The sequence below is a fragment of the Bubalus kerabau genome, chromosome X, assembly GCF_029407905.1.
Source record: "Bubalus kerabau isolate K-KA32 ecotype Philippines breed swamp buffalo chromosome X, PCC_UOA_SB_1v2, whole genome shotgun sequence".
NCBI classification, from domain to species: Eukaryota; Metazoa; Chordata; class Mammalia; order Artiodactyla; family Bovidae; genus Bubalus; species Bubalus kerabau.
Genome location: NC_073647.1, coordinates 57,870,391 through 57,897,636, shown reverse-complemented (window position 1 = coordinate 57,897,636; position 27,246 = coordinate 57,870,391). Strand labels below are relative to the sequence as shown.

Here is a 27,246-nt window from a genome sequence, read left to right as displayed (position 1 = left end):
GGTGTGTTCTTAAGATTATACTGATTAGATAGAACTCTAATTTTAACTTTAAAATTGTCTTTCATTTCTCTTAGAAATTAGAATGACTAATCTAGATAGACTCATTTTAAAAAAGTGAAATAAAGACATTTTAATCTATAGAAAAAGAGAAAAAAACATATACAACATTTTTCTCAAACCACTTTTTACATACAGCATATTTAACCCAATGATTTTGAACTTGTCAGTAGAAATATATAAAAACATACCTACACACACATACACACAAACACTTAAGTAACACAGTTATCATGAAAAGACAGTGTCTAAACACCAAGATCCCCTGGAAAAGGGTATGGCAACCCACCACAGTATTCTTGCCTGGAGAATCTCATGGACAGAGGAGCCTGGGGGGGCGGTTACAGTCCATGGGGTCACAAAGAGTCAAACATGACTGAGCAATTAAGCACACAGCACCAACATCGACATGAAACCAGGCAAATCTATTTTGCTGAATTTCAATTACCCACTTTGGAGCTTTTGCCTGTATTTGAAGCACTAATTGTGCATAACTATGGCAAAACAACACACAAGAATTAGCTAAATCGTCCGGTTCATGAGGAAATCTGTGGCAAGATGTTCTTTTTCTTCTTCTCAAAGCTCTAAATTCACCTACTTAGTTTCCTGTGTGTACGAAGCATTTCAACCTATACTTCCTTTTTTCTCTAATGTGTGCATAAGAAAAAGTATGCTGACCATAGGTCAAAGAAGTTGAAGTAAATAGGAGAGAGAATTCTTTCTTTTTTTAACATTTCAGTAAAGAGTCAAATCAAATTATTGTTAAGTCTCATACATAACTGGCTAACTACAGATTGAATTGGGCATTTGTATTTTGTATATCTTATAATTTTGATACTCTAAGTCACATGAATGATTTTTTAAATAACCACCATGTGTTGGTAAATGAGATCTATCCTCATTAACGTAGTTGCTTTGGGAATTATAGAATCAAGTAATGGTTGTGTGAAACATTTGTGAAGTGCCTCTCTGGGATATATTTAGAATCTGCCTCACATTCTTTTGAATACTCTCAATGATAGCAAATCTTTGGTCTTCTGTAGTAGGGCTGAGTTTTGGAAAACACGAGTAATTCACAGTCAAATAGAATAAATAAGCTGGGCGATTAAGCTGGATACTACTAATGTTTGGTTAAAAGCTAGGTGCAACTCTAAAGAAATGATACTGAATTTCTTCTTTAGCTCAAATCATGAAGAATGTTTATTGGGATAAGTCAATTCTTGTTGGTTTGGTAATAAAAGCAATATATTCATTAAGATAAATAAATGCATAAATATAAATGTGTGTGTGCATGTGCATGTGAGTGGCAGAATCCTAAATTAAACAGGATCGTTTATTTTATAGATAAAGTAATGGAAGTCCAACATTTATTATTCTCCTAGTAAAGTACCCAGTGAAGTGTTTAATAAATGGTAAAGTATTATCTATGTAGTCAAAACAATGATTTATGGAGAGACACACAGAATGTTTGAAAATGGCATTAGTGCTAGGATGATGGATATAGCAAATATCAGACCATTTGCTGGCCCTTCCTATATTTCTTGAAGACTTCGCTCTTCCAAATAGTTACTGTAAGAGGCAGTCATACCATGGACCATGTGTTCTTATCCCTCCCTGGTTGACTGTACACAGGTTGGGCACCTGGCCCAAGGGGAATAAATCCATAGGTTAGTCTGGTCAAGTTAGATTCTGTCACAAGAATTTGCACTCAAAGGAACCTATGTCATATAAAGATAGGCAATTCAAGAAAGGGTCACACTGTATCACAGCTGCGGCAGTCATGTTTAAACAAAGAAATCAGTGAAGAAAAACAGGAGACAGAGATAAAGGAGACCATGGAAGGACAGAGACTGTTTTCTCCTGTCTTTGGATATCTGAAAGGTCATCTATTATATCCTTGGATAAATCCCCCTTCACTCAAGTTACCTTGAGTCGATTTTTCTTCCTTATAACTAAAGAAGCCTGGAAACAATGTGTTATTGAGCTGCTATTGGCATAGCTGTAAAGAACCCATCTGCCAATGCAGAAGACATAAGAGACACAGGTTTGATCCCTGGGTCAGGAAGATCCCCTGGAGTGGCAACCCACTCCAGTATTCTTGCCTGCAGAATCCCATGGACAGAGGAACCTGGTAAGCTACAGTTCATGGGGCCACAAAGAGTTGTACATGACTGAAAAAACTTAGTGCACACACATTCCCTCTTGTAGCTTTTTAGTAAAAAATTAGAAAAATAATTTTTAAACTGTTCAGGGAATGGCTAAATGCCCAGGAACATGAAAGTGATTCCCTCCAAATCATTCACATACTGGCAACTTAAGGACTAGAAGCTAGATCTCCTAATTCACCACATAACACCCATTAGTAGGGTACATGGGTTCAGAGCATAGACCCTGGAACCATATGACTTTGGGAATCTTAACCTCTCCTTGCCTCAGTTTTCCCCTCTATAAAAGGGATATGGTAATAGTACTTTATAAATGGGGTTGTTGTGAGAATTAAATTATTTATATGACACAAGTAGGAACAGCTGATTGAACCTGGGGAGGAACCTGACCTAAAGAGCAGCCAACCTAGGCTCTAGTGCAGAAAACATATGGGGGGCTAGATGCGCCAAATAACATTCCTCACATAGCAATGTGGAATTGGGACTCAAGAGTCTTTGTCAGAGAGTAGGAGGGGCAGTTAGACTGGGGTAAGTGAAGTCTCCCTCCAAGCACAGGATGAGCAAAGTAGTCCCCCTGCCAAAAAAAAAAAAAAAATGCCCATGAATTTGCACTGTGGAGGACCCAAGAGCCATACTGAATATAAAACACAAAGATTCCATTTCCAGGGAGCTAAGTCTAGATGTACATTTCCTGTCCTCGATGCCCTGAGCCACTCTGTAATCTCTTTAATAAATACTCAGTTTAAATAGCTTCTTGTTCCTTGCAATCAAAAAAGACATCATTAACTAAAATACTTATTAATATTATCTTACCTTTTAGTATAAACAGTAAAAGTAATGACATATATAGGGTGTAGGTGTTCAGGGAGGGCCCATATGCTTCCCCTTTCAATCACATTTTTCTAGCGTTCTCATACTATTTTCCAGCATCATCAACACAAAACTCTCATTTCTCTCTTTATGGGTAAAAGTGCTTTATCACCATCTTATCATCAGGAACTAAATGGCACAGGTCTTAAGAATGAGTAATTAATTATTCTATACTCATTTAGAGTCATTGGATTCATTTTGTTTAACATGACAGCAAATAGTTTAAGCCTACATTCTTCCAATTAAAATGTGAAAATGTTCCTTACTGAGATTCTTTACCCTTAGAAGGCTAACCAAACTCTGGAGCATGTTCTATAATTAGCACCTTGAAAATAATTTTTAAAACAGCAAAACAGCAACCTGTTTTGTACAAACCAGAGCACAAACCAGAAGAAAAACAAGACAGCTGCAAATTGTAAACAACTTCAGATGATTTATAGGGAGAGAATTCTACAAAGCTTCCTTAATGTCAGGATATAAACAGTTTTTAGTGCTATTTAGTTAAGTGATAATTATAAAACCCATTGAACTGAATGAGAATTAGGATTGTCAGACAACTGCTTGTAAGGGGTTAATTAATTCATATGAACTGCACAGCTCAGCTGAAAATGGGCTCATTATTCTAAACCACCAACTTTGTTTCTTAGTACTGTACTCCTTTCTCTATCAGATTCACCCTGTTAAACCACCACTCCCAGTAGCAAATGTCAGGAGATAGAAATATTTAAAAGGAAATGTGAGCTAAAGGCATTTTACAAGGATACATCGGGGGGTACAAAGATGTCTGCCGGAACAATGAAATGGAAAGATCATTTATTAGTACACTGTGGTTCAAAACATCCCAAAGGGTTCAATATTTTCATTACGCACACAAACAGACCGCCTCCTCCTTTTCAAATGCCTCATTACAACTAAGCCTGGAGCTTTTTTCTTAAAAAGCTTTTCTCTGAAATTATTAATAATTTGAAGTTCCCTATAGGCCAAGAGTATTATTACAGTCAGAATGCATCAATATGTATATATACTTATATACTCTCTTTTATGCTATTTTAAATAACAAAGTATTTAGCAGGAACAGTAAAGAATTTATAAGCTATATACAGAAAAGCCTAGAGGAAGATGGCAGCATCCCAGGATCTAAGGCAATGGCTCTTGAAGCTTATTAGGTGGATGTAGGAGACTGTAATAGGATTATGAGTTTTGGTTTAGCCTGTCCATCATTTCAAAATCCCCATAACTAAAGGGAATATCTTCATAGGGGTCTGAGTTTAATATTGAAGCTTCCTTATTTAATTCTTCCTATTTTATAATGCTGAGTGCTAATTAGTTCCATCCACTTTCTTCAGGCTTGTCAATAAGGCAACTTGGAAGCCAAGAACCTGCTGAATTATGGATTAACCAGTTCTGTAACAGCATGTTCAAGCAACCCAGTTAGCTACTCCAAAGCATAATCTTATTATAGGCAAAGGAGAGCATAAAATACTCTTTTGTTATCTTCTGCTTAAAAGGACAAAAATAACTCCCTAGAAGTAAACGGCCTATTTTGGATGTGTTAATGAACATTTTGGACACGTAAACTAAAATAGACAACATTTACTTTCATGTGCGTCCAACATAGCCTATTATATTCATGATATCCAGAATATCTGCTACAGAAAATGACAAACTAGTCTCAAAAAATTGTTTTTCACAAACAAATTTTAAAAGGCAGAAAAGATAGACATGGCACCTGACTAGCATGATTTCCCTCATCTACCTTCACTTTTATTGAACCTTCATCCTAACCTCCCTGAGCCTTTGCATCATTTTCCTAATTGTGGCATTTCCATCGACTCCTTTCTTCTGCAGCTAGACCCTAGAATCAGTCCCTTGGGGTCATACGTTTTGGAGTGAGAAAGGATGTTAGAGATAAACTGATGTAGCTCTCTCATTCCATGAGGGAATTAACTGAGATCCAAAGGTCAAGTGACCTATTCAAATGTCATATAAACTAGGTGATCATAGAGATGAAAAATGAACCCAAGTCTCCCAACTCTATGTTCAATGCTCCTTCACTTCTACTTACCATCATAACCACCCCACTTTACCAGGTTTGAACTTGCTGGCTTCACTAGGCTGCTGAGCTACTCCTCCAATAACCTGGGGTCCCCCTTCCAAGACATTCATTTCCTTAGCCTCCAGGAATCAAGCTATGATCAAGTACGAACAAAACTCAACTTGACTGTGTCTACTGGTTTATTGCCCACATGTGTCCAAATTCCCCTTGTGTCCAAAGCCTTCCAATTCTACCTTCCTTTCCTCATTCCTAAAGGATGATCTTGATTTCTAACTTGTTGTCTGAATGAGTCTATTTCCCAAAAGTTTCACCATCTGCCTTCGCCTAGACATCAATTACCTTCTCTCCTGTCCATCTTTGTGGTAGAAACAGGTCTCATTTTCTTGCCTCTTAAAAAATAATACTTCTAGCTCTATTTCCTTCCTCCCAAGCACCTTGCATCTCTCCTTCTTAACTGCTGCTGCTTCTTTAAACCCAAACTGATAAAAATCATTGATAATAATGAATAATGCAGCAATAAAAAACAGCTAGTATAAACAGAGTGATTATTATGTGTTAAGCATCATTTTAGGTACTTTGCAAGTATTAAATCATTTAATCCTAATAATAACGTATGAGGTGGCTGTTGTTTAGTCACTAAGTTGTGTCCGAATCTTTTGTGACCCCATGGACCATGTAGCCTGCCAGGCTTGACTGTTCATGGGATTTCCCAGCTAACTATTATTATTATGCTCATTTTATAGATAAGGAAACTTAAATACGTAATGCTTAAGTAACTTGGCCAAGATACACAACTAGAAAGTAACAATGCCAGGATTTGAACCCAGACAGCTAAACTCCAGATTCTGTGCTTGGAATCAATGCACTGCCCCTTTAGCATGTATTTTATCTATACCATCACTTATTAACTCCATTACATGGGGTAACTTACTGAACTATCGGAGACTCAGTTTCCTTACATGTAAAATGAGAAAAATAGTGAGAATCTTCACGGATATGAGGATTAAGTGAACAAGAGAACACATGTAATCCCCCATGCCTGGCACACATGAAGCATTCAGTAAATAATAGTTAATTTAATACTGATAATATTAGTAATAATAACCAAGTCTGGCTTTTATCAATAAAAAATTCAGGGATAATTTTCCCAGAGAAAGACAAGCTTTATTATATGTTTAACAAATGCTTACCAAGGACTATTCTAAACAACTGATGAGTATTAACTCATTTAGTCCTCAAAACAACCATGAGGTGAATCATACTGTCATTTTCATTTTATATATGAGAAAACTGAGACATAGAAGCAATTGACTTCTCCAAGGTAATAAAGGTAGAAAGAGGCAAAACCAAGATTTGGACCCAAGCAGTCTAGCAGTCTATGCTAGGCAGACTTTCAGTGCAATAGTTTGTTGTCAGATGGCAAACCTGAGATGTCCATGTTCTGGTAGATTAAAAAAGATGCATACAGCCACCATAAGTATGTCAATGTAATATCAATATAGTTTACCAAACTCAAGAGAATTATCTGGAGATTAAAAAAACAAAAACAGAGTCCTAGACCTCATTCCATACCTACTAAGTCAGACTATGGGAATGAAGACCAGTAGAAGTTAATAGATGAGGAAGTCAGAATCACTTAGCAAGCTTTTGAAAAATCCCCATGCCTAGGACCCACCCCTGGAGAGTCTGCTTCAGCATATTCATGGTGATTTCCAGATCTTACCTGTTACCTTTGAAGGATGCTAGGGAGCTAACACGGAGAAGGCAATGGCACCCCACTCCAGTACTCTTGCCTGGAAAATCCCATGGATGGAGGAGCCTGGTAGGCTGCAGTCCATGGGGTTGCAAAGGGTCGGACATGACTGAGCAACTTCACTTTCACTTTTCACTTTCATGCACTGGAGAAGGAAATGGCAACCCACTCCAGTGTTCTTGCCTGGAGAATCCCAGGGACGGGGGAACCTGGTGGGCTGTCGTCTATGGGGTCACACAGAGTCAGACACGACTGAAGCGACTTAGCAGCAGCAGCAGCAGCAGCAAGGATGATAATAATATTTAGTTATGTTAAAAATAATCCTTTTATTTTGTGAATACATGTAGAAATGTTTACAGATAAAAGTTTTAAAATGTAATGTGTAGAATTTGCTTCAGAATATCGAAGAGTGAAGGTATAGATGAAACAAGATTCAACAGGAACTGATCATTGTTGAAGCTGGGTGCTAAGTTCATTATAGTATTCTATTTTACACATATTTCAAAATAAAGAATAAGGGGGGAAAAAGGACTGACTGGCTACCAAGGTGACACATCAGATAAAGCAATTCCAGCTAAACCACCCAATTCAAAGAGGTAATTTCCCAATAGCCATATAAGGCTCATCAATGGGTATGAGTACATGTAAATCCATACCTTGTACACAGATACAGATATATATGTATGAAGTAGGTAAAAGCAGTGAGATGAGGGGCAGAGTATAAGCCTTGGGAAGGGGGGCTGAGGGAAACAGGGAACTTGAAAGATTAGGTCATTTACTAAGACTGATGAGTGTAAGGTTCAGTTTGTAGGATTGGGGAGAGTACAGCAAGTCTGGAAAAACCACCAAGACATGTGACTCAGTGAACAAAGAATAAGGAGATTGCTAGGCAGTAATGAAGACTCAATTTTAATGCTACAAGTATACTGCATATATTAAAATGAAGATGATATTTGAGATTCTTCCAAAGAGGGAATGGGTTCGATTTTAGTATTTATTTTGTTTTGCTGTTATTATGTAATTTGCATCCTTAAGAGGAGAGGACTGAATAGTAACTGTGTTACAATTGTAACATGACTAGCAGAGAGAGATGATAATCAAAATATTATAATCTGTATCTTGTATATGTTTTTCTCAGCACTATGGGATAAAATGGTCATGGAATGCCCCCACAAAATCATGGTCAAGTTTATGAGCAAAAAGGGGCTCTGCCAACTGAAAACTGACACTTGCCATCTTTGTCTACAAAGATTAAAACACGGCCACTGCAACTGCTGACCTTCAACTCCCCTGAAAGGAGTTCAAGGTGAAAATCTGGAATGAGGCACTCTGTGCTCTGGGAAAAACTGGCAGACCAGGCCTTCAGATAGATCTTTCAAGGAGAAGATTTTATAAGTTTCAATTCTTGCATCTTCTCATACCTAGAGAAACACTGATGTCATTAATGGTGACATCTGCTTTGGTTATTCAGGAAAATTTTACAATTACAAGTGAAAATAGAGTAGCTATGGTTCAGACATCCTTGGAAATAACTAGGTGATACTATGTGTGTACTTTCAGAATAGACCTTGTATTGCTAAACACTTGAGTTTTCTGAGTCATGTCAGACTTGGATGCCACCATTCCCAAAACAATGACTGCTGGAAGCTAGTAACTGCAACCTTACTTTTTACAAAACTAGGCAATAGCGAGATGGTCCTAAGATGGCGGGGGAATAGGATGGGGGGACCAGTTTCTCCCCTACAAATTCATCGAAAGATCATTTGAACGCTGAGCAATTTCCACAAAACAACTTCTGAACACTGGCAGAGGACACCAGGCACCCAGAAAGGCAGTCCATTGTCTTCAAAAGGAGATGTTTTATCATTAGTGCTGTATGTATGGAGAAGTCTTGAGGCTACTATAAGAATAAGACTGAAAACCAGAGGCAGGAGGCTTAAATCCAGAACCTGACAACACCAGAAAACTCCTGACTCCAGGGAACATTAATCTATAAAAGATCATCCAAAAGCCTCCATACCTACACTGAAACCAAGCTCCACCCAAGAGCCAACACATTCCACAGCAAGACATACCACACTAATTCTCCTGCAGCACAGGAACATAGCCTTGAGCTTTAATATACAGGCTGCCCAAAGTCACACCAAACCCATAGACATCTCAAAACTCACTACTGGACACTTCATTGCACTCCAGAAAGAAGAAATCCAGCTCCACCCACTAGAACACCGACACAAAATTCCCTAAACAGGAAACCTTGACAAGCCACTCGTCCAACTCCACCCACTGTGAGGAACCTCCACAATAAAGAGGAACCACAAACTGCCAGAATACAGAAAGGCCACCCCAAACACAGCAATCTAAACAAGGTGAAAAAGCAGAGAAATACTCAGCAGGTAAAGGAACATGGTAAATGCCCACCAAATGAAACAAAAGAGGAGGAGACAGAGAGTCTACCTGAAAAAGAATTCAAAATAATGATAGTAAAAATGATCCAAAATCTTGAAAAAAAAAATGGAGTTACAGATAAATAGCCTGAAGACAAGGATTGAGAAGATGCAAGAAATGTTTAACAAGGACTTAGAAGAAATAAAAAAGAGTCAATCAATAATGAATAATGCAATAACTGAGATCAAAACACTCTGGAGGGAACCAACAATAGAATAACTGAGGCAGAAGACAGGATAAGTGAGGTGGAAGATAGAATGGTGGATATAAATGAAGCAGAGAGGAAAAAAGAAAAAAAGAATTAAAAGAAATGAGGACAACTTCAGAGCCCTCTGGGATAATGTCAAGTGCCCCAACATTCGAATCATAGGAGTCCCAGAGGAAGAAGACAAAAAAAGAAAGGCCATGAGAAAATACTTGAGGAGATAATAGTTGAAAACTTTCCTAAAATGGGGAAGGAAATAGCCACCCAAGTCCAAGAAACCCAGAGAGTCCCAAACAGGATAAACCCAAGGCAAAACACCCCAAGACACATATTAATCAAATTAACAAAGATCAAACACAAAGAACAAATATTATAAGCAGCAAGGGAAAAACAACAAATAACACACAAGGGGATTCCCATAAGGATAACAGCTTATCTTTCAATAGAAACTCTTCACACCAGAAGGGAACAGCAGGACATACTAGGATCAGTGCAAAGAAATAGAGGAAAACAATAGAATGGAAAGACTAGAAATTTCTTCAAGAAAGTTAGAGATACCAAGGCAACATTTCATGCAAAGATGAGCTCAATAAAGAACAGAAATGGTATGGACCTAACAGAAGTAGAGGATATTAAGAAGAGGTGGCAAGAATACACAGAAGAACTGTACAAAAGAGATCTTCATGAGCCGGATAATCACAGTGGTGTGACAGCTCACCTAGAGCCAGACATCCTAGAATGTGAAGTCAAGTGGGCCTTAGGAAGCATCACTACGAACAAAGCTAGTGGAGGTAATGGAATTGCGGTTGAGCTATTTCAAATCCTGAAAGATGATGCTGTGAAAGTGCTGCACTCAATATGCCAGCAAATTTGGGAAACTCAGCAGTGGCCACAGGACTGGAAAAGGTCAGTTTTCATTCCAATCCCAAGGAAAGGCAATGCCAAAGAATGTTCAAACTACCGCACAATTGTATTCATCTCAGACGCTAGCAAAGTCATGCTCAAAATTCTCCAAGCCAGGCTTCAACAATACGTGAACAGTGAACTTCCTGATGTTCAAGCTGGTCTTAGAAAAGGCAGAGGAACCAAAGACCAAATTGCCAACATCCACTGGATCATCAAAAAAGCAAGAGAGTTCCAGAAAAAACATCTACTTCTGCTTTATTGACTATGCCAAAGCCTCTGACTCTGTGAATCACCACAAACTGTGGAAAATTCTTCACTAGATGGGAATACCAGACCACCTGACCTGCCTCTTGAGAAACCTATATGCAGGTCAGGAAGCAACAGTTAGAACTGGACATGGAACAACAGACTGGTTCCAAATTGGGAAAGGAGTATGTCAAGGCTGTATATTGTCACCCTGCTTATTTAACTTATATGCAGAATATATCAAGAGAAATGCTGGGCTGAAAGAAGCACAAGCTGGAATCAAGATTGCCGGGAGAAATATCAATAACCTCAGATATGCAGATGACACCACCCTTATGGTAGAAAAGTGAAGAGGAACTAAAAAGCCTCTTGATGAAAGTGAAAGTAGAGAGTGAAAAAGTTGGCTTAAAGCTCAACATTCAGAAAATGAAGATCATGGCATCCAGTCCCATCACTTCATGGGAAATAGATGGGTAAACAGTGGAAACAGTGTCAGACTTTATTTTTTGGGGCTCCAAAATCACTGCAGATGGCGACTACAGCCATGAAATTAAAACACGCTTACTCCTTGGAAGAAAAGTTATGACCAACCTAGACAGCATATTACAGAGAAGGCAATGGCAACCCACTCCAGTACTCTTGCCTGGAAAATCCCATTGGCGGAGGAGCCTGGTAGGCTGCAGTCCACAGGGTCGCTCACTAAGAGTTGGACACAACTGAGTGACCTCACTTTCATTTTTTCAGCTTCATGCCTTGGAGAAGGAAATGGCAACCCACTCCAGTGTTCTTGCCTGGAGAATCCCAGGGATGGAGGAGCCTGGTGGGCTGCCGTCTATGGGGTCACACAGAGTCGGACACGACTGAAGCGACTTAGCAACAGCAGCAGCAGACAGCATATTAAAAAGCAGAGACATTACTTTGCCAACAAAGGTCTGTCTTGTCAAAGCTATGGTTTTTCCAGTAGTCATGTATGGATGTAAGAGTTGGACTACAAAGAAAGCTGAGCACCGAAAAATTGATGCTTTTCTTTTTTTTTTTAATTTAAATTTATTTATTATAATTAGAGGCTAATTACAATATTGTATTGGTTTTGCCATACATCAACTGTGGTGTTGGTGAAGACTCTTGAGAGCCCCTTGGACTACAAGGAGATCTAACCAGTCCATCCTAAAGGAAATCAGTCCTGAATATTCATTGGAAGGACTGATGCTGAAGCTGAAACTCCAATACTTTGGCCACCTGATGTGAAGAACTGACTCATTGGAAAAGACCCTGATGCTGGGAAAGATTGAAGGTGGGAGGAGAAGGGGACGACAGAGGATGTGATGGTTGGATGGCATCACCGACTAGATGGAAATGAGTTTGAGTAAACTCCTGGAGTTCGTAATGGATAGGGAGGCTTGGTGCATTGCAGTCCATGGGATCGCAAAGAGTCGGACAGGAGTGAGCGACTGAACTGAATTGAACTTGCTCACATCACTCCCTTACATTTACTTTCTGAGCCCCTTCTAGTGCAGAGGTGTGCTAATTTATAAGTATATGGACTATATGCAGAAAAATGTGTGCTACAGTGTTATTTGTAGCAGCAAAAATACAGGAACAAATCCAATGTCTAACTTAAGGGAGTCATGGACTGAATTATCATATATCCGTATATTATTATAACACACAATTAAAAAGGTGAAACATAAATAGATTGATTAATAAATGAATATGCTTACAAATTGAAGTGAAAAAGTAGGAGACACAACTGTGTATAAAGTATAATATGAGTAATGTAAAAATGCATACAAATACAAGATAGAAAGAATTAAAGCAAAATGGTGCTTGCTTCTAATGTCTGGAGACCATAGATAGTATTTTTGAATTTGTATGTTACATATTCCCAAATTTTCTACAAAAAGCATATCTTATCATTCATATGTAAAACATTTTAATAGATGAAAATATATGATGATAACATTTTAATTATTCAGTCAAAGAAACAGGAAAGGCAAAAGGCAAATATAATAGATAAATTAAAATAGATAATACATTTATTTAGATAACTTATTCATTCCATAGATCTTTATTGAGGACATACTATGTGCCAGGAATGTAAATACACTAGGCATTATTTATTATATGGGTGACAGAATATTTTAGAATTCCATTTTCACTGTTTCGCACTTTATCTTTTTGAAAAAGAAACGAAACCATATTATTTTAGTAAGCTGGTTCTAGAATACTAGCAAGCAGGCACTGATCAACTTGTAAGTCTATGAGTGATATCCTTCTGCATGTGGCATGGTTCCTTTACACAGTCATGTTATTTAAGATCAAAATCAGATACAATAAGACCACAAGAACCTCTAGAGAATAAGAGTTTTAAATAAGGGAAATATTTGGGAATAAGAATGTACCCACAGTCATTTCTCAAGATGGCCAAATTCTAAATGACCTCAGTAGGAAATCCTAGTATCACTTATTATAGCATGCTGAATTTGTCATTTGAAGCCAACTTCTAGACACAGATAGTGTCTGGCCATAAGTTTCATGAAAGCAAGAGAAAGCTAAAATATTAATCGTATGTTTTTGCTTCTGACAGAGCTGTGACGGCTATGGCCCTGATTCTGATCATGAGACTTAAATATACATTTGTCTCCAGGAAGGGACACTTAAATCAGAATAACAACATGAAAATCTTTACAATGGTATTATTATGTATGAACAAGTTGTATGTTTTAGATGCATATTTGCCTATATTGGCTTCTTTTTTTTAGAAAAAGATATTACTTTTGCAGTCCACGTATTGCTAAAATGTTTGAATCTTCAGTGTATGAAAGCAAAATATTGGTGCCATATCTTAAAGTTGTTTTCTGGATTGAAAGCTAATCAGGGGAAAAAAATGACTATTTTAACTCCTGGAGTTGCTTGTCCTTGGTCCAAAATAATTTTTCTTTCAAAAATTTTATTGCACTAGAATAGCTTAGCCAGGAAAATAAAATGCTTTCTATATTATAGATATAGCCACCAAAAAAAAAAAAAAAAAAAAGCCTAAGGTTGAAATGTGAAGGACAGGGTATAGACAATATTTCCATTGCTCTGTAAAGTTATCAAAGTGATAACTATGAAACATTAGATTTCATTATAATTATTTAGAAGCTGGAATATGGGGTGATGGATACTTTAAGATAATATTTGTTCTAAATATTCCATTTAGAAAATATCAGACTTATCCTACATTGAAAATATGACAAGCAAAGTAACTAGAAGTTCAATATATTATATTTATTGCAATTAATTAAATACCTCATAAATTCCAGCTTACATTTTAATTGTTCATTACTTTAATCAATTAAAGATATAAATGAAACCAATCACATTTTATCTATTTTCATAATAATGATCAATCTGATATCATATTTGTTCAACCATCAAATGATTACTCAAATTTTACCAAAAGCCCCAGTCTCAGGGATGAATACTGCAAGATCTCTTCACCTAAAACAATGCTCCTCTTTTTAATGTTAACAGTTTTGTAGCTGAGTGCTACATGTCCTCATAGCCTTGAACTATTCAAGAAGAGGCAGGTGATGTAAGTACAAGTTGGATCATACAGAGTCTTTTCAGCTACTGTCAAAATTTTGAATTTTCTTAAAAGTAATGAGAAGACACTGACATAAATGGTATTAATTTAATATAGTAACGATAATAATCCTTAAACACTGTAAAGCTTTGTTCAATCTTTAAATACACTTTAAAAGTTTCAAAAAATGTCACATCTACCATCTCACTTTATCTTTTAAAAAAAATTTTATATTTCCCTAACTTAAAAAATTAAGTATAATTGATTTACAAAGTTGTGTTCGTTTCAGGTGTATAGCAAAGTGGTTCAGACATATATATCAGATACACACACACACACACATATATATATATATATTATACACACACACACTCTTTTTCAGATTCTTTTCCATTATAAGTCATTTATTACAAGATACTGAATATAGCTCCCTGTGCTATACAGTAAGTCACTGTTGGTTATCTATTTTATATGTAGTAGTTTGTAATGTTAATTCTAACCCCCTAATTTATCCCTCCCTTCTTTCCCCTTTGGTAACAATAACTTTGGGGCTTCCCAGATGGATCAGTGGTAAAGAATCTGCCTGCCAAGTAGAAGACATGGGTCCTAGCCCCGAGTTGGGAAGATCCACTGGACAAGGAAATGGCAACCCACTCCAGTATTCTTGGCTGGGAAATTTGATGGCGAGAGGAGCCTGGTGGGCCATAGTCTATAGGGTCGTGAAGAGTCAGACCCAATTTAGTAACTAAACATCAACAACAATCATAAGTTTGTTTTGATGCCTGTGAGTCACTTTATCTTCATAGTCACTGTAGGAAATAAGTAAGGTATCCTCATCCGTGATTAACTTATGGATTGATTTATTAAAGTATGGAAAATGTGCTATCAGTATGAAGATTCCCTACGTTTATGTGTCAAAACTTCTTTTTTTTTTTTTTTTTTTTTGAGGAGGAGGGTATGGAGTGGATTAGCTATGGTAGATTTTCTGAGAGGTTTTAACTTTTTTTTTTTTTAATTACAGATTTTCCCTTCCTTCAAAATAAGAAAAAAGACCATTTTAAAGGAGGCTTATCCTGTGACTTAAGGCTGTCACTCAAATAGGCAGTATATCTTAATGAATTGTCCTAATCGCATTAATATTCTATACTACCACAGAAAAGCACAGTACAGAGATATGTTAATAAGAGGTACAGGCTGTAGTTAAAGCACTTCAGTAAATTGTGAGACATAAGAGCTCCCAGATGGAAAGAGAAGAAAAGAGACAATGCAGTTGCGGATCAGGACAGAAGCTGTGGGGAGAAATGAGAAAGCCTCAGACATGAAACAGTCCAAGAAGAGAGGGAAAACATGCTAGAATGGCACCTAGTTCTCACTGGACAGCAAAGGAGCTATATATATATATGTACACACACACATACAACATGGCTCGTTTTACCATGTCTGATTTTCAAAGAGGCTTTTATAATTAAAATCCATATTCCCCAACCCTGCATACTTTAAAAAATACTAACCAAGCTTATCCTTCTAAAGCTATTTTTTCAAGGATGTTGTAGGTTAAAAAAGTGTTTACATACTTTGCAATTTATGGTATACACAGATACTCCTTAGGTTTGAACCATTGTAAAAACTGAGCTATATAATATAATTTTATAATATCTTTGAGAGTTTTTACCTCATAATAGCCATGTGCAAATTTCATTAAGGTACAGATTTATAAGTGTTCACCTATGGACATATATATCTAAGTTTTACGGAAATAAAAGGGTCCAATAGCCACTATTTATTTCCAGGCAATGTAGAATTTGAAGAATAGCATAAAAGTTTTTTTTTTTTTAAAGCCTAATGTTTATTTACTACCCTTCATCTAAATGCCACAGCACTGAAGAAACTTGAATTGATATTTGCACAATACATAATAATCACTTGATCCACTAAAAAAAATAAAAAGAAGCAGCAGCTGCTTTGTAGGCTTAACCATGCTACATAATGCTGAGGACAGAACATGATAAATACCGTAGCCAATTGAAATTGTATAAGCAATTTTAGTAAGTAGAATGTAAGACATACAGCATCATTCAGTGCCCAGTATTTTCACAAGCAACGCTGAGAGATCCTAACCCATGGCATAATGGGTCCCTCTAAAGTGGACCACGGGGGCTGGGGGTTCATTCAGATATTGGTCCCCTTATCCTTTGTTCTTCTGACTACAGCTCTCACTCCTTGCTTGTCATTTGAGTGGGGATTTAGGCAGATGAAATTCTCTAGGATTATAATAGGAGTTGTTTTGTTAAAAGCCTGGTGATCAACTGAAAATCCTACCTTCTTCCACATCTCCCAACAATCTTCCTTTGGAATGACCATTGATTGTTTCACGAGATAAAACACATTTATATTGTGTCAAGTTGTTTACCTTCTAGTTAGTCAGGAAATACTTAGTTTTATTACTTTAATTATAAAAATCATAAAATAAAATGCATATGCAATGAAAAACAGATTACACAACAAATACCTGTTTTCAGATTGCCTTGGGATAGTTTATGGAGTGGTTTGCCCTAACACAAGGACTAAAACCAGATTTGACTGCTATTATAAATGGGCATAGGCCTTCCTTACATAACCCATATTTATATTTATCAATAAAGCTGAGCCTTAAGGCTTGCTGTAATAATTTTTTGGAGAAAGCAGGGCAAATTTATTATCTGTGATCCCTTCTTTATCTCTCCCTATTACATCTGGGATGACTCTATAGTACTTAGGTGATATGACTAAATCTTATTAGTGGAGGGCTTTTCTATCTTAAGCACAAATCTGGCATTTAAAAATCCCAAAGTAAAAAATTAACATAGAAAATGTCAGGAAATTAAGCAAATTAAAAGATACTGTCAATAGTAGGCAGTACTGTCAAAGGACTAATAAATAACCCCAGTTAAATAGTATCAGGAATGGGTAGTAGATTTCTGAAAAGTAGATACCAAGGCAAGAGAGGCATTTCATGTCAAAGCATACAAGATATTTAGAGCACAATAGCTATTATACTAAGCCATCAGTCTTTTTATTATTATTTTATCATTTGTGCAGTTGACACATACAGGTACAGATAGCAATAAAAATCTGTGAGGTTTTGAAATTACCATCTTACAACAGGGCTAACCATGAATTATAAGCAGTGTGAGCACAAGGAAGATTCATTTCCAACTTCATGCATTTACATGTTTCAAATCTACCCTATTTAAGAAAATATAAACTGCTAGAATTGTTAATGATATACAGTCTTTTCAAAGCAGGCTTATTTCTTTATATTTCACGACTTGATTTTTCCTTCCATGAATGTTTAAGTGGCAGGTAGTCAGTAATATAAATTACTCACGTGAATTTTATTTCAATTAGCCTAACAAGATCATAAATGGAAGAAAAAAGAAATTTTAAGTTTGTTAGTTAAGAAAGAAAAAACATTTTTACCATAACAAAATATTAATTCTCTTGTTCTTCTGATGCAAAATCCTGACATTATTAAAGGAGTTAGATGAGTAGAGAACTTTAGAGTACATATTGAATTTCTCACTTTAATAATGAAGATATGGTTCTGAGTAATCTACAATTAATTTAAAGCTAGTGAAAAAGAAGCAATATTCTACTATCTCTGTTTTGTTCTCTCCCATTCAAATTTGACAAGTGGTAGCAGTTTTCAGAACAGCATGCACAAAAAGATTCAAATTAGATGTCAAAGTTGAATAAGTCAAGTTTGCCTCTTTCTATTACTTGAATGGCATTGAACTAATTTGTTTGATACCCTATTTTTTTTTTTGGAAAATTATATTTTTCTCAATAAAACTTAAAGCTCTTTCCAGAGAACATCAAAGAGCTCTTTCCAGTGAACACCAAAAGCAGTGACCATCTCATAAATAGTATAATATTCACACTGAAAACAAAACAAGTGGATGGGACAAGAAAGTGAAAGATTCACATAAAAGAAATGCTTTGGAGGAAGGGGGATAAACAAGGTAACTCTCAGCAAAGTCCTCGCATTCTCTGCCCCAAATGCAAGTCAAATAGGACTTTTTCATATAGCAGCACTGTTGTCCTATGAAAGGACCGTGAAAAATGTACCAGTGGCTTGTTTTCATTTTAGTTGCATTTCTGACGTCTTTTCGCCTGTGGAGATGTTCACATATATAAGCAACACACTGTGTGTCTTCTCTAAAGATTGTGTTATTGTGACTATTAACAGAGCTCTTGCTTTGGGTTATTTCTCTCACAGAAAAGATGGCTTTCTCAGTATTCATTTAGATCCTGGGCTTTCCTGGTGATGCTAGTGGTAAAGAACCTGCTTGCTGATGCAGGAGACAAGGGACGCAGGTTCAATCCCTGGGTCGGGAAGATCCCCTGGAGAAGGGCATGGCAACCCACTCCAGTATTCTGGCATGGAGAATCCCATGGACAGAGAAACCTGGCAGACTACAGTCCACAGGGTTACAAAGAGTCAGACACGACTGAAGCAACTTAGCACACACACATTTAGACCCTCTTACCCAGACTCCATTATTCCTACAAGGTGAGTGGTCAACTGATGTGAAATAAATTTGACAAAGAAACAATGTGTTTTAAGAAGATGACTGAGGTCTTAACATCATTTAGAGGAGGAAAATTCCAAGAATAAAAGAGTCTGGCTCTATGTTAAAGCAGGAACTTCCTTGCAGAGAGAAACAAACAAACAAAAATGAAGGCATGTAATACCATGTGGCTGCAATCTTTCTTAAGTAGGACACTCAGAAAAGGGCACAAGCTATTCATGTTTCCAGAAGCATTATGTTTAATTCTTTTGTGAAAGACTCAGCAGCTTAGTGGAAAGAAGCAGCACATGGAGGGCAGGGGGGTGTCTACCCTGGAAAACAGTCAGCACTGCAAGGAAATTTGCTTAAACTAATATTAGAAACAAAATATTTCAGAAATGGTGCCTCTAATAATGTAATACCCTAAGGCTAGAATAAAAGGTCATAGCTAATTGGTATGAAAGCAGCTTTGGATACACAGTTAAGAAGTGAAATTCTGTGATGAATTCTACCCAATCACTACTCTTTATACCTTCAGTTATGCCAGGACATGTACCACGTGTCATAGAGCTCACAAAAGAAGTCAAAAGAAGGCATCCTTCAAAATTGAGCTCTTTTCCAATTAAAAAAATGGATTTGCCACATTTAACTTGTATAGCCAAATCAACTAGGGTAACAATACCTATTTGATGGTCAAGAATAGAAGTTAAGTAATAGATGGATAAATTATGCATAATTCATAACAAAAATGTTTTTGCAGGACTTAATGAAAATAATCACGATTGATAAGAGGTGTTACCTTCTAAGGGGCCCACTTGCATTTAGGTAAATAGATAAAGCACACACACTATACAGTCTCACCTTTAATGGAATGAGTCTCCAATTAAAAAAAAAAAGTTAATGAACAGAGATATATGTTTTCAAAATATTAGAAAAAATTAACATATCAATTAGCTTATAAGGAAAGTGCTCTTTAAAAAAATTTGTTTTACATGCCTTAATAATAAAGAAAGCTCCTTGGAGTAGAACTTAATTATGACTTGTTTAAGTAAAACCTAAGATTTTACTTCAATGAATGCAGAGAGACAAAACAAAAAACAAAAAACACAAAAACAAAAACTACACCTGTCAAACTACTCATTGAAATCCCAAACTTCTTCCTTTTCACTGAAAACATTCATACCTGTCAAGCTGTAAAAGTACACTGTGATTTGAGGAATTTTTGTGAAAGGGCATTTTGGGTTTTCTTTTTTTAAGACTGTATGCTTTTAGAGAGCAATAACCCGTGTAGTCATTTCACAGTTGTCTATACTAATTGGTGAGATACTTTATGTAGCTATACAAAGGGTTTATCGTCTATGGGACACTTTCGTCACTTTCAGGAGTACTTATAAATTTCAGCAGCACTGACATCATAATTTCAAGAGTCCACCCAGGAATGTCTTCTTGTCCCTTTGAAATGTCCTCCATTGATCCCATCCCTGCCACCAAGATCAGAAACAATTTGGCATAAAGAGAGGGTTTATTTGGAACAGTAAATATTGGCAATGGTCTTTGTTTTCCTAAAAGAGACAGAATGCTGAAATTTAAGAGAAGTAAAATAGACTTCAAACAATACTGATACAATTTTATTTCTCCATTTCCATTCCTGAGTTTTTCTTTTCCATGGCTAATGTGTGATATGTCAGGTTGGGACAATGGAGGCAGGAAACAGTGTTGTGAGGGAGATAAACTGATAAAACAGGATTCTTCTGAAGTAGCAGAAGAGAAGTGAGGAAAGCGGACAGGAGGACAAAGGTGGACAAAGTGAAGACAAAGGACCCCAGGACTGAAAAGCATGGTAAGTAGGAAAAAAGACTACTGGAAGCATAAGGATAATCTACAATGCAAAAATTTGTGTGGACAGCATTCAACTTGACCATGATCCTTTTTCAGTGTTTTGCATCTTCCTCTGCTAGGAAATTTCAGTTCTAAGTGAGCCATGCAAACTGATTGATATTATTTATGGCAACTGAAAAAAAAATTAAATTGCTAAATTTGATACTTTTCTTCCCATTTGCCCTTCCCAATCTGCTACCACCTGAATTTAACATTTAAAATATCCTCCAATAATTTCCTAGAAGTTTGTATGTTGAAATTTCATTTCTAAATTGATTTTCTATCTTGGACCATTACCCCTCGTCAGTAAAGATGGTCATCCTCTTGGTGCCTTCATGTTGTGCGTTTTTAGGACTATTGACTGAACTTGGTTTAATGTCCTCTATATGTGCATGAGAGTTCAATTTGGACCTTAAAGTGAAATCTACATACTAGAAAAGTTTTTTTTAAGTCCTTTTTCTTTTCAGTTTAAGAATATTTGATTCCAATTATCTGTTGATATGACAAAATGAAATCTACAAGTATATGCACAAAGCACAATTATCTCTCATGATTCCTGTCACATAAAATAGTACTGATACAGATGACTGAGATGTAGTCACAAACATAACTAAAATAAACACTGGATTATCCACGCAGGGCCATAATATTTATTCTCCTGGTACAAATTTCCCTTCACAGGTTAACTCCAAATATTTGAAGATAATCAGTTTATTAGGAAACTAAACATGTACACTTTTGATTAATAGCTGTAAGGCTACTCCAAATCTAAGAGGAATTCTAACTGTGTAAGAAAGATGAAATTCATGCATAATAGTATTAACTTTCCAAACAACAATATAAAAATCATATCCTTGTTTTTATGTTTTTATCATATCTTTGATCCAGGATATACATTAACTTGCTGAAACCAATGAAGAGTAGTGAATATGTATGAAAAAAAAAAAAAATCCCTGTTCATTGTCCAGAGAATACTGTTTGCCTGCTGTATAGTACATCTATGCAAGACAATATAACAGACCAGTAAACCCAGAAATCTCAAGCTAAAACCTTCTCAAGTGGAAAGGAAAATATGATCCTGGATTCTAGAAAGTCTCTGAAACAAACAGTTCAAATCCTTAGAATACTCCTACATGCTAGATAAAAACTCCTTAAATTTCAGAAAGATCTGTCCTCCTGCGTAAATCTGTGAGAAAACTGGAAAAACAATTACTATTTAACATTATTCTAAAGAGATTCATTAACTCACCACTTCCCCTGTCTTATAGAATATATTTGCAAAGACTGATGAGAAGATATGTAAAACTGAAAATACTCTTGTCAATCTGCTTTCCCTGTAATTTCTCTATTAGTATTTAGGAATTTTGCCCTCTAAGTAGTTGTAATAGAACAAACCATGATTTGAGTAGAGAATGAGAAAGAGGCAGCAGTCAAATACAAGCACAATGGATGGAAGAATAAGAGTAATGGCATACATTTATATTTTGTGTTTTATAAAAACTAAGCATTTTTCTTTACTTGTCAAGCCTAAGCATTACTGAGTAGAAAAGGTCATGTGAAGGTAACATACATAGGATATTCGAGTTTGCCCATAAAATAAACTCAGATTTAATGGAATTCCATTTATAGTGATGTATAATGGGACTTCTATTTCCTTCATCCTCCAAATTTCAAACTTGAGACATACCTTTAGGTACAATATATTAAAAAGGATTTCATGTAGATTCAATTTCTTTTTGGATACTTGTAAAGTATTCAATTTCTTTTTGGATACTTGTAAAGTATTCAATAAGCAGTTATCAAGAGCATATACTATACTGAGTTATATGCTAGGTAATACTAAAAATAAATCACAAACCTTTAATAGTGAAATATAGTTATAACCTTTGTTGTATTTTAACACTTTGTATCCTCAATATCTTTAAGAAAGTTGACATTGAGCATAACCTTAAAAGGCTTCCTGGAATAGGTGAAGCACAATATTAAGTTCAAGGTATCAGGCTCATACTTTCACAAATCCAAAAAATACCAATGAATAATGAAAGAACTTGAATCTCAAAGGGGTATCATAGAGCCTTAGATAACCACTGCTCTCTTCCTTCCTTCTCCTTGCACTCCTCTCATTTTAATGGACACAAAGAAAGGAGTAAGGCTCATTAGGAGTAATACACAGGAGAGGTGTGTCCAAAGGTTTCAGTAAAACTGGGAGATGGGTAGGGAGTACACTTATTTCCAGGTGAATGTAGCTGCCTTTGGCCATGGGGGCAGCAGATGGAATTCAGCTGGACAGGAAGCAGTGTTTATAATTTCTTACCACCTTGAGGAAAAATTTCAGTAATATGCTACCAAGTCCCTATGAGAGAAATAAGCCTATCGTCACTACCACCATTTAGGACAATCATTTCCCTTTAATTTTGAAAGCAATTAGGTTTTTAGAAAATTTAAGATACTTATAACAGTCTGAAAAATACCTTGTCATTGAATATAGCTACAGATGCACAGAGCGCCTGCTCATATTAGAATGATATCATGCACCTGACATATAGGGTCCCAAACATTTATTCCTGAACTGAAGGTCTGTAAATAAGCAGGTGGTTGTGGGAGCTGAGCTGCCAACATTAGCAGGTCCAGGAATTTTTGACATGGAATTAAAACTACCAAGAGGAATTTACTGCTGCATAATAATTGCTTGTCTTAACTTATCCCATATTCTAATATCTAAAGGAAGCCTGATAAATTCATATTCTCATAAAAATCAACTGAAATTGACCTTATCTCCTACTAGCTTGCAGAAATCACCAATGAAGAAATCTGCAGCAGAGCTGATTATATTGTGTAGGAGAACAGACAAGCAAAAATGATTGAAATTTCTATAGAGAACATCATCAGTGGTTGCTTAGGACAATTTTGCATATAAATAGGGCATAAATGGTCTGTGTTCAATTTGTTCTCTAGTTGTCAAAGAATAATCAAGGATAGACTACACAGCAATCTTCTGTTTCTGCCCTCCCTAATGCAAACCCAGATCTTATTAATCAACACATGTATATGTCTGCCCCAAAAGTAAAATTCAATTTCCACAAATAAAAAGAAAAAAACAAACAAAAATTGAGTAACTAATACAGGTACACATTTCATCATAAGAGTCACATGAAGTGATTGAAAAAAAGACACTAAGTTAAGTGGCCTTAAAAATTAATAGCATTTTAGAACTCAGGACATCTGACTCACTCTCACCCCTATCCAAACACACTCTCCTAAAACTGTTTTTGCCAAAGTCATCAATGAAGTCCTAATATTAATAGTTAAATCTACTGGATCCTTTCCAATCCTTATTTTATTGGCCCTCCTGGTTACATCTGATGCTATTTAGCACTTAGTCTTTGAAAAGCTCTATGCCTTTAGCTTTGGTGGTACCACACTACTCTTTTTCTCCCCGCTCCTCCATAACCAACCCCTTAATGCCCTCTTTTACGTGCTTTGGTTTCTGAGCTAGTCCCATGAATTGGTGGTTCTCAACTTTCATGGCACATTCAAATCACCTGAAAAACTTCTTTTTAATTGAAGTATAGTTGATTTCTAATGTGTTAGTTTCAGGTGTACAGCAAAGTGATTCAGTTATACATATATGCATATATCTATTCTTTTTCAGATTCTTTCCTATTATGGGTTACTACAAGATCTTGAATACAGTTCCCTGTGCCATACAGTAGGTCTTTGTTATTTATCTATTTTATATATAGCAATATATCTATCACTTTTAAAATATACTATTTCTTAGGCTCTTACTCCATAGATTTGGATTTGATTATTTCAGAGAGGAACCAGACATGGGTATTTTTTAAAAAGTACCTCAAAGTGATTCCAGTGTTTAGCCAGGGCTGAGAACTAGCACCACAAATGTTTGTTTTCTCCAGGGTTCACCCTTTGTAGGCTGCTCTACTCATTTACCCTAGATTATCTTACCTGCTCTCATCTTTCTAACTGTCACTGAAATGTTGATCAATACACCAAGACCCTAGTATTTACCCTCTATTTATTGTCAAGGGGTAACTGAGCTAACACTACTGAGAACACTGAGTGACAGGCCTGAGGATTATTCGATCCTTTTTGTCTCCTTCCCCACTTCCACTCCCACCTGCACTTCTCTGCATGAGCCAAAATGTCATTCATTTTAACTTACGCAAACAGAACTCTGTACTAGAAAGCTATGAGTCACATACACACAACAGATGAGAAAGTGCTTTGTTAACTGTAAAGCACCAAGCATGCTAAAGTATTTTAAGTACATCACATAGTATATGTTCAATAAATACAACTGAATTAAGAGGGAAACATTAGGTATAATAATTTATTAATATAATTGGCAACACCATTCAAGACCCTTGAAAGTATCTAGTTTACTATGAGGATCTCTAGAAGAGACACAATTTATCTTTTCATTCTCTAACTCCCTTTTTTTCCCCCTTCAAATCCCAGCACTTAAGGATCAGAAGACATTCTTCATTCTTTAATCCTTGAAATCTTCCCTCTTGGCCCTCACTGCTCTATGAGAACTGCTTGGGAAAAGGACAGCCGTTACCTGCTAGCAGACAAACCCACTGGTCTCGTTTCAGTCATCATTCTACTTAACTTTCTGCAGGATGTGACCTTACTATCTCCATTCTGAAATTCTCTCTACCCTCTGTCTTCCAGGCATCACTTTTTGCTGCTTCTCTTCTTTGCTTTCTAATTATTTTGTCCCCTCGGTGTCCTTTGCTGATTCCTCTGTTTGCCTCCTAAATACTGCAATTCGCAAAGACACTATTCTTGGCCTTTACCTCCCACTGGATACACTCTTCCTGGGGGATCCCAAGGTTTCTACAACTATATGCATGCAGATGTCCCTCAAATTGGTTAATTCCAGCCTCAACCCCTCCTGCTTTCATGTGTGTGTGTGTGTGTGTGTGTGTGTGTGTGTGTATGCACAAATAATTAGGTAATCCTCTACTTAAAAACTTCTGTTGGCTCTTTGTTGAAACAAACTTTTCATCATCGCCACTCCTTTCCATTTTCCATTGCATGCATTTACCATCATTCCTCATGTTTCATCGTAAACTACTATTCATCCTTCAAAACACAGTTCAAATGATACTTTTATCATGAAAACTTTCTTCAGTTCTCCAGGAATTTTATTCCTCTTTTAGCACTTTCTACATACTCATACCATAGCATTTATATTATGTATACTCTGTTTTCCCCATGAGATGCTGAGTTCTTGAGGGCAAGACCTATGCTTTTTCCATCTTTGCCCTCCAGGGTTCAAGCACTGTTGCCTGACCCCTACTATTTAATCAATAAATAGTTGGATGAATATCGTTTTCATTTGTTTGCATTATGTCAATTTTTTTTACTAGATTTGAATTGCATATTACAATATAATAACTTTACTACAGACTAAATGGGATTGAGTCAGCTAGTCTAAGATTCTGACACTTAGAGACTGAAAAAGCTCATGGGAAAGAACTCATCCTGAGGGGGAAAGAAGTAAACAGCTTAGAATGAATGACCTGCTTGACCTAGTAAAAATAATGAAACCAAACCAAACAGAAAACCCCAACAGACCTGATCATCAAAAAAGGGAGGAGGATACTGAATGCTACATGGGTTTGTCTTCGGGCCTTGGTGCATGGGGCCAAATCCTATGGAGATCAAGAGGACTGTAACTTATACCTGAAAGCTGTTTTTCTAAAAATGTCTGTAAGACCTTGAGGCATAAGTAGTATATTATCTTGGTACACTGGTGGAGTGTCAGACTGTCCATGGGTGGAGTGTCACACTAAAAGAAGGGAGAGGCGTTTCTTCCCACTTTGCCGCTGACAGCTCTCAAGCTCTGGCTGAGAGCAGGACGCCAGCTGCTGTAGCAGACAGCAGGCAAGGAAAGCAGGGTATTTCAGATGAAAGCAAAGGAACAGTAGCTACTGTGAGGTAGAAAGGCCTAAGAAAATGTGGGTTTGGTTTTTTTCCAAAAATATTTTTCCTAATATTAAGACTTAGAGTTTGATTTTTCCAGTTGGCTATTGTTGTTTCCTGTCTCCTCTCTGTTCTCAAATGGTAAATTATATCTTCTCATTTAGACTTACCTGGAGAATTCCATGGACAGAGGAGCCTGGCGGGCTCCAGTCCATGGGGTCACAAAGACTTGGACATGACTGAGCGACCAACACTTTCACTTTTTCACTTCCATTTGCTGATCCATAAAACTAGATCATGTGTCTCCTGCGTTTCTTCTGTTTTTCCAAATTTAATTTTCTTAGTTGCCTTGTGTGTTTCTAAAACTAAATTACATTTATTCTGTTTCCTGGTTTCATGTCTTTGGAATGCTCTTCTTGTGTATGTGTGTTTTTAATGTCTAGAACTATATATCAAAATCTAGTCATAGCCAAAATAGCTCAGTTAGATATCTATATTGCTGAGAAGCCTGTTTATACTTACAGTGGGCAGAGAAGGAAGAGGTGGAGCTGATTAAAAGATAAGCATGTTTGAAGTAGCTATAGATATTCAG

At 36.5% G+C, this 27,246-nt stretch overlaps 1 protein-coding gene across 5 annotated transcripts in view; it reads right to left on the bottom strand.

The window, feature by feature from the left end:
- DIAPH2 (diaphanous related formin 2) overlaps positions 1 to 27,246 on the bottom strand; it is a 981,259-nt gene that overhangs the window by 136,959 nt on the left and 817,054 nt on the right. The window contains exon 28 of one of the 5 annotated variants that reach the window (XM_055563961.1): positions 107 to 2,796. The exons of 3 other annotated variants lie outside the window; for them this stretch is intronic. In XM_055563961.1, coding sequence (XP_055419936.1) covers positions 2,741 to 2,796 — 56 coding nt within the window. In that variant the 3' untranslated portion in view covers positions 107 to 2,740. Of the gene's footprint in view, positions 1 to 106; positions 2,797 to 15,227; positions 17,663 to 27,246 lie in introns of those variants that run through there. One more of the 5 variants, XM_055563964.1, reaches the window with a different exon arrangement.